The sequence below is a fragment of the Carassius auratus genome, chromosome 45 (genome assembly GCF_003368295.1).
Source record: "Carassius auratus strain Wakin chromosome 45, ASM336829v1, whole genome shotgun sequence".
Classification (NCBI taxonomy): domain Eukaryota; kingdom Metazoa; phylum Chordata; class Actinopteri; order Cypriniformes; family Cyprinidae; genus Carassius; species Carassius auratus.
Window position 1 is genome coordinate 4095850 of NC_039287.1, and position 8552 is coordinate 4104401.

The 8552-nt window shown below is 41.1% G+C and overlaps 1 protein-coding gene across 2 annotated transcripts; it reads right to left on the reverse strand.

Moving 5' to 3' along the window:
• Nucleotides 1–455: 455 nt before the first annotated feature.
• Nucleotides 456–5664, reverse strand: LOC113062992 (N-myc proto-oncogene protein-like). Of its 2 annotated transcripts, none has more exons than XM_026233114.1 (3): nucleotides 5445–5664; nucleotides 4218–4799; nucleotides 456–2447 (listed from the first exon to the last, which is right to left on the reverse strand). In XM_026233114.1, exons 1-3 carry the CDS (start codon nucleotides 5590–5592, stop codon nucleotides 1738–1740), a joined length of 1440 nt encoding a protein of 479 aa, XP_026088899.1. In that variant the 5' UTR covers nucleotides 5593–5664; the 3' UTR covers nucleotides 456–1737. The 2 variants fall into 2 exon arrangements, with proteins under 2 accessions (XP_026088899.1, XP_026088900.1); XM_026233115.1 differs by having other exon boundaries at nucleotides 4218–4881; nucleotides 5445–5582.
• Nucleotides 5665–8552: the final 2888 nt, after the last annotated feature.

The window sequence follows — 8552 nt, forward strand, 5'->3', positions numbered from 1 at the left end:
CACTGAGAGTGTGTGCGCCAGCATTTGTTTTTGTGTGAGTGCCTGAAAGTGCATGTGGATGTGCCCTGCCGATTTCTAAATCAACTGAAAGAGAGAGAGAGTGAGAGAGAGAGTGAATAACGAGGGAGATACTAGCTCTCCTTTGTCAGAGAGGGCTTGGACATCCAGATCTCTCTTCACAGCGAGGCAGATGGAGGGAGAATGGCTTGATGAATGAAAAACAGAAAAGGGGTAAATGAAAAGAGGGTAGAAAAAAGGCCAAAACAGGCTGAAAATATGTGGTTTGTTCAGAATAGCAGTCAATTCAAGTAAATAGATATTAGATTTGTATCAAATTTTAGCAATTTAAATATAATATCTAATGATAAAGTCAATTTTGATTTATTATTGAGGAAATGGTACTTAAAAAAAAAAAAAGAGAAAAACTAGGTTGTATCAGTTATTTATGCTTCCAATGAGTGACAGGTATTTTTATTTGACAGTATGATTTAACAGTGGGTTTTTGCCTTCAAAGTCAAAACTTACATCCCCTTTAAAGTCATAACTTACATCCCCTTCAGAGTCATAACTTAGCAAGTTGTTTCCGAGCTGTTTGAAATGTGGATGTTGCCGCCCCTAGAGGGGCTTCAAGTATGTCTGAAATGTAGTTCAGCATTTTGTTTCTCAGTACCTGACAAGACTCAAACGGCACTAGCAGTGATAGAGAAGCACTTATCCTTTGACAAGCTCTTTTGTTTTCAAAATGTCTATTTATTTTTCAAAATGAGGTATTTCAAAGTGCCGTTTGTTGCAGCACTAAAATGTACATTATAGAAAAGGAGAAAAAAAAACTTTTTCCCCACTGACCCAGTTCTATGAACCCAAAAATACTTACAAATATATAAACAAAGAAAGAGAAAGACAACAAAGAATAGAAGCCTTATAAATGGAGATAGAAAGAATTTTCTGTACAAAAGAAAATAAGGTACAAAAGAGGATAAAAACAAGATAAAGTGATATCTACTCAGAACTCATTTTCATACGAAAATATAAGTATCAAATTTAGTATGTATCTGAAGCACACTAAAGCATAAATGTAGGAATTAGTAAAACGTGTCATAACAGAGAGATTATAAAACAAAAAGAATCCAAAAACAATGTGTCCTTATATTACAAAAATCCTCAAAAATCCGAGGTCTTACAGTACTTGTTAAAGGTATATAAACTTCCAGTCTAGTTATTGGCAGCTTTTGACATCTTTATAAAAACCAAAAGACAATAATTGTATACAAAAACAAGGCAGACTGAGTGTACGTTCTTTTAAAATCTAATCTATTTACAAAAGTGTCTGACATCAAGGTGCGCAGAGGTACATCCATGAGATTCAGCACCGGTGAGGTGTGAGAGATTATAGCCATTCGAAGTGTCTCGTATTATTTGTTTAGTGTTTGTTTTGGAGGAAGAGCGTGAACACGAAGTTCATCAACCCAATCGCATTTTGAAGACTAGCTGTGTTCACAAGAGTCTTGTCATCGAGGGGAAGATGGGTTTTCTTAAAAGCACCTTCCCACTTCGTTGTAGCGTGACTGGTGTGACAAAGTAAACCTGAAACATTCTTGAAGTCAAAAAATGTGCAAAAAAAGTGTCAGCAGTGAGTGTCCCTAGGGTTTATTTTAGGCTGTTAGCCTTAGCGTTTCGCCGTTTGTCATTTGATGTCGACCTATAGCTATGAGGCGTTCAGCCAACAAGGGTTAAGGGTTAGCGAGTCCTGGCCTGCTCGAGCCTGCGGAGGAGCTGTTGTCGCCGGGCCTGCAATCTGTCTTTCTCCTGCTGGAGCCGGAGCTCTTGGTCCTCCAGGGAGCTGACGTACTCTGTGGCCTTCTTCAGGATGACCACCTTCGCTGCCTTGTCGTTGTGCGCTAGCTCAGGCACCTGGTCGCGCAGAGTGAGGAAGCTAGAGCGCAGGTCATTGCGCCGTTGACGCTCCAGGATGTTGTGGTTGCGCCGGCGTTCGCTGTCCTCAGAATCTGAGCACCGTGGGCTGCTGGAGTCGCTCTTCCTCATTCGCTGGCTTGGTATGCCGTTAGTAGGGGAGTTTGGGGAAGAGTTCTGGTTCCTGCCGCTGCGTGGAGTTATAGTGCTGTTGTCGATTCTGAGTTTCTTGCTTGGGGGAGCGCTGGGTACATCTTGCTGGTCGGAGTAAGGAGATGGAGCTGCGTAGTTATGCTGTTGCTGGTGGATGGAGGATGCTGCCGTCCTCTTCAGAATGAGCTCCTGTGGAGCTTTGCTCACGCCGGATGCCAACCGCCCTCCTGTGGACGCTAGAGAGTTCGAGGCGGCAGACAGACCAGTGCTGGTTATCTTGCTGGTGATGGAGCGCCTTTTCTCCACCGTGACGACATCAATCTCCTCTTCTTCTTCATCGTCATCATCGTCTTCGTCGTCATCATCATCGTCATCTTCATCATCTAGAGGGAGAAAAGGAGATTTAGGTTAGCAGGTTTGTTGTGCAACCATTCCTCTAGAGGCACACAGGTATGAACAAGTGCACTTTAAGGAAACATGCCTGTGTTTTCTCAGGGTGTGTGCTGGAGTTAATGTCTTTGTGTGGGCAGATGACAGTTGCTCAATGCAATCATCACACAGGAGCTGGATTCTCCCCAGACTGGACCTTAGATTTGACTTTCTACTTTGACAGACTCCCTCTATTTACAGTGTCTATAATGAATGGTGTTGCGAGCACATGAGCATTTCGTCATGTCATATTTTTCTTACAAAAGCTGTTTTTATGTCCAGTACGACATTTTGTTTGGTGCTTTTTCAACTGGTGATGCATTGCAAGTTAAATTTTAAAACCAAAGTTATGTATATGAGATGATAGACGTGATGATCAGCTAAGCCACACATGAAGACTTTTGGGCAGGTCTGGAGCCCACAGCCTCTCACTTCAAAAGCTCCCAACAGGAACTCGTCTGCCAGCATTAAGGAGAGACCAAATGGGCAATTTATTCACCAACAGAATGCAGAGAGTCAATGCGTTCCCCTTTTCTACTGGTTTGCCACTAAAGCAACAACAGCACGGGCGGGAAAACTAGCGTTGTAATCGCGTGGTCCAATTATTCGCGGGCTTTGCTGAATAACACTGATCTGATGGCCTCTTAAGCCGCTGCCCTGGAGATGTGCCAAGCAGACAGCTGGAGGAAGGGCTCCGCTTGTTCAAAGCCGTCACCCTGTAAAGAGAGATGACCCATCGCCCCCCCCCCCCCCTTCATTTTCCTTTTTCTTTTGTTTATCATTCACGGCACCTTTCTGGAATATGAGCGACTTGCCAAGCTCAGCCCATTGGGCAAGTAAGAGTGGGTGGCATGGTTGCCAGGTTTCTCAACAAAACCCGCCTTACTGCTACTTACTAAACTAGCCCAATCGCATTTAGAGAGGGGTTTCCCGGTAAAAATCGCATTAAGGGGGGTGAAATACAAGTTTTTCGGGGGGTTTCCGGTAAAAATTTTATTCCAGGGTCTAAATATCACATCACTGGGGTCGCTTCAACCCGCAGTCATGAAAAGCAACACGCGGCAACAGTGCTAAAGTAGCCCAATTCCACGGGAAAGCCCCACTGGGTGGGGGTTTGCCTTTTTTCGTGGATGCACGCGCATGCCTCTTTTTCACATGCTGGTGCCCAGTGCCTGTTCTTATTCTCTCACCTAGGTGTGATTGTCAATTGGGATTTGCATTTGAAACAAGTTCTCATTTCGAAGGGAAGCGACTTATTGGGGGGCACTGAATTTAGGGGCTTGGCTTTTATGCAATCTGCCCTTGCTCACTCACCCCCAAACATCTGAGTCTGTGGTTTTAAACAACTTGGAAAAAATATATAAATAAATAAAAATAATCATCTTAAAAAAACATTTACGTTTACATAATTTAATCTAATATAATATTCTTATATTCTCATTCTTATGGAGGGCAGACAAGGACATTTATTCCTATGTAATATGGCTCAGTGACGCTATTCACTGCATTACATTTTTAACCATGAGCTATTCACCCAAAAGGCTCAACATCATGGACAACATAAAATTTAGTAGCATCATAAATTGGTGATGATGGTGATATTGATTAATAATAATACAAATTATAAAAAAAAATGAAAAAAATAGTCATTCATGACATGTATTCAGTGACAGTTTCAGTGAACTTACTAACATTACATTAAGAGCATGTCAAGAGACACTTACCAGAGTCACTTGGAGTCTCGTCTGCACTGGCTGGAGGAAAGTGTTGGCTTCTCAGCTGTGTCACACTTTGGCTGCTGCTGCTGCTGCTCCCATTTCTTTTGTTGACTGGATAAGGGAAAACAATGGTAGGGTCCACACACTCTGGTATAGAGTGATTATTTTCGGGTGTCTTGACCGTTGTTTCTTTACTGGCTTCAGTACTGCTAGAAGCAGAGATGGCTTTCCCGAGTTTCAAATTTACGACCCGCTCCAATTTCTCACGTGCAGAGAAGCCACTCCACATGCAGTCCTGAATGATGATGGAATCGTCTGTAGGATCTAAAACAGAGCCAAAGAGGTCCCCATCTGATGCCCCCCAAATGTCATCTTCTGGTAAGAACAGAAGCTCGGAAGCCCAGTCCAAGGGGTCTGTTAATCCAAAGCCCATAAGTGAGCAATCCCCAGCCACTGCACCCAGATCCCCTGGTTCCCCTGGAAGCGCTGCTCGGCTCGGGGACAGAGGAGGAGTGGGCAGCAGGTCGAATTTCTTCCAGATGTCCTCACCAGGTGGTGCAGCGTCTGGTCTGCAGAAGTAGAAGTCATCTTCATCCGGGAAGAAACAAGGTTGCAAGGAGTCAAACTCCACATCAGAGTTCATGGCTTTAGCTGGCATTGACACTGGGAGCTAACATGGGAATAAGGCAAAGATCTTTTTATTAATGACTCTCATTCTCATGTCTTTTAAGTGCCCTCTCACTGCCCTCACTGTGTAGTGTGAAAATATTCATTAACTGTCTTAAATAAACTTTGAACTGTAATTGCATTATAAAACAAACTGTTTCAACAGAACATCTCCTACAGATTTGTAATGATTATTTAATAATAATAATAATAATTATTAAATACCATTACTACTAATAAATAACAAATAATGCACAAAAATTATTAAAAGCTTTTGTCTTACCAAAGACATCTGTAAGTAATAACCAAATCAATTTAATGTAATATTTTGTTGTAATATATTTCTTTAAAATAGACTCTTAAAGACCCCAAGTCACAGATCTCTTTGAAGTGTCCTCTCTACATTGTTTATAGTGATAACGTTCGCTAACTCACTTAAACGTTGGACTGTAATTGTAGCACAAGACACAATCTCCTTTAAGAGCAAGTGGAGCAGACAAGTAAATCTTTTAGAAATAATATCTCGCGTGAATGAAACAGCTAGTTTAACTGACGTGGGCGTCTCACCTCTGAGTGTATTTTCTTGTCCCTTCTTTATCGCAGTCACCGTGCCCCCGTTTGGAGTCGCACATCTACCGCGGCGACAGAAGACTGTTCTGCGCTTCTGTGTTTTCGGGCTGTGAAGAAGTATTTCTCTCTCTGCTGGAGGAGACATTGGCTCCTCCTCCACAGTGAGCTGTGTTTTTCTCTGGAAAGGGCAGCAGTTTGTTCTGGTTTAAGGTGTTCAGTCTGTCGGTAATAAATCTCTCTCTCTCTCTCTCTCTCTCTCTCTCTCTCTCTCTCTCTCTCTCACACACACACACACACACACACACACACACAGTCACCATCATGTCCCAAACACACACGATGTCTTTAATAGAAAAGAGTGCAGAGTGCATGTGCAGAACAACATGATGGTAATAAAAATAATTAAAAAAAAATGGAGTTCAATTGAATATATGTGATTTGTTTTTATTTGTTACCCTACTCTGTAATCCGGCTTTGTTTAGAATATAAACGCAGTTGCGAGCTATATAAGCGTTGAATCGTGATGAACCTCGTTGTGAATGAATCTGAGGGACTCTCAGCATCTCTCATTGTTCAGGTCAGTGAGGCAACGGACGATCCGCATGACATCACCGGTGTCGACTCACTTCTGCCGCCGTGTGGACACGTGATGAACACGCAGTGCGTCAGTTTGCGTTTACAGGGAACGAGGTACGTTCTGTGTTGCTTGCTGTTCATCCACTAAATTGTTTATCAGCTGGCGCTCGACATAAAAAAGTTATAGTAGATTGTTTTGATTTACTTCTAAAGTAGGGATTGCACGACTGAGTGGGTGTAATGCGCGTTGTAGGGAGGAGATACTAGTATGTAATTGTTGTTCGCCTCAGCGTTTGAAGACATGGTGTTTTTAATCCTTCACACTCTTTAAAGGGGGTGTGTTGTAGGGATTTGTATTTTGGAGAAAAACAATCCCAAGAGAGAAGAAGAAAGTGCCAAATGATATTAATAAGATATTAATTCCTTTTATTAATTCCTTATATCAAAAACCCTTTGTCCTAATACAATTTGGAGGTTATGCAATGGATTAAAAAACAAAACAAACAAACAAACAAACAAATAGTCTTACAGTAGTAGACTTTTAAAGTCCTGCTCTATACATTGTTTGTTGTGATATTGTACATCAACTCATTGAAATGCTGAACTAAAATTATAGCACAAGACAACTCAACTAGCAACTCAAGCGGACTTATTTCATATATTGGTTATACTTGTAAGTCAATTTCAGAACTTTTCCAATAGTACAAAAAAACAAACAAAAAACACCCACATTTTTTTGGGACCTAACAGTTCTAATACAAATCTCCTAGGAACATTGGTTAAAATCATCCTTATATAATTCATCCTCATTGTAAGCTTTGTTTACTCAAAGGACGGATTTCATAATTTTTTTCCAATACTAATTTTAACGTGCAGTTAGATTAGACACAAAATCTTCTAGTTATTTAGATATAACCCTTATGACCACTTCCCAATGTGACATCTAGCCTGGCCTCCCTTATACTTGAAGTTGTTTGCTTCTCTTGTGAAAACAGTTTGTTGTGGGAACTCAGCGAGAGAAACAGAGACTGTAGGAGATGGTTTTGGGATTTGAAGCGCTCCTCCAGAGCCCAATCTCTGTGACCTCAGCTCAGGAAGAGCTTCCTATGTGAAAGTGTGGGGGAGTGGGAAGCTGAATACTTGTGCTGCAAAGTGAATGTCTAGTTCTGTCAGTCAGCGCGTGTGATTTGTGTTTGCTGGCCGTATTTGCTTCAGTCAGATTTGCATAATTTTCTTCTTATAAATTTGCAAGTAAAAACATAAAGGTGATTCATGAATTAGTTTAAGTTTAGTCTGAAAGCATTTAAATGGCTTTAAGTGTAAGTCATGCGTGATAATGGCTTCATATTTGGCTCTTTGTGTATTATTCTATTAAAAATGAGCGGTTTTATGTCTGTCTAGCAAAACATGAAATTGCCAGTGTTACATATTCGATTGAGATGCCGTCTGTGTGTATATTCATACAGCTCAGTCTCATGTTTTCCTGTCTTACTGAAGCAGTGGGTGGAGTAGTGTATGGATGGTTAAGCAATTGGGCCAGTTTGGATAAAACATTCATATTTAGAGAAAATACAAAAGCAAAGCATAAAGCCTCAATGACAACACTGTTGGAGACAATGAGAGCACACAGGCCAGGACATCAGTAGTGCACACGATCAGAAGTCAGGCCTGGGCGCCTGCTCCTCGCCTCTGGAATGCATAATGTGCACAAAATGTGCAGGTTTATGTCTTCAAAGGTGTCACATTTTACTTTGATTGTGTGCTTTGGCTGAGTTAATTCTCTTTAAATGGGTAAAGACATTGCAAGCAGCAACTATTTTCTTTAATAGAACACGTTTTTCCTATTTGTCACTCACCTTGTTTAGAGCTTATAATCTTTCTTTTTTTTTTTCTCTCAATAAACACATGCATTCAGAACTCCAGTAGACTTTGCTTTACTCTTGAGCCCCTCCTTTAATCACCAGACCTGTCAGACATTGCAGATTTCACAGTGGCATAACTCTTTAACAAATGACAGACAAATTCAATTTTGTTTCTGTTTGGTGGAATTCAATTATTAACCTTCAACCTTCCACCCTTTTACCTCACACAGCAAAACCATTTGTAGTGCCTTTGCTAAACCCTTTAAAAGAGATAGTTTTGTCAAAAACAAAAATCCTGTCATCATTTACTCACCCTCATTTGCTCCAACGACAATTACTTTCTGCTATGAAACACAAAAGTGAATTTTTTGAAGAATATCCAGGCCATTCTTTTCATGTAATGAAAGTGAATGGGTACTGAGGCTGTCCTTTACCATAGCATCAGCTGAAGAACTCTATCTTTTGCCTCCCTGAAAGGCCAAACAAACCACTGCTCAGATCCTTCAAGCCATTGTCCAAGCAACTACTGCAGACAGGCTAGCATCAAGCATGCATCCTTCATATATTTGAGACTGCAGGTAGAGCTGACAAGTGTGTGATTGACTGTGTAAAAGCTCATTGGCTTGTTTACACTGTGCCTGGTATTTCACACTGTATCACACAGTTT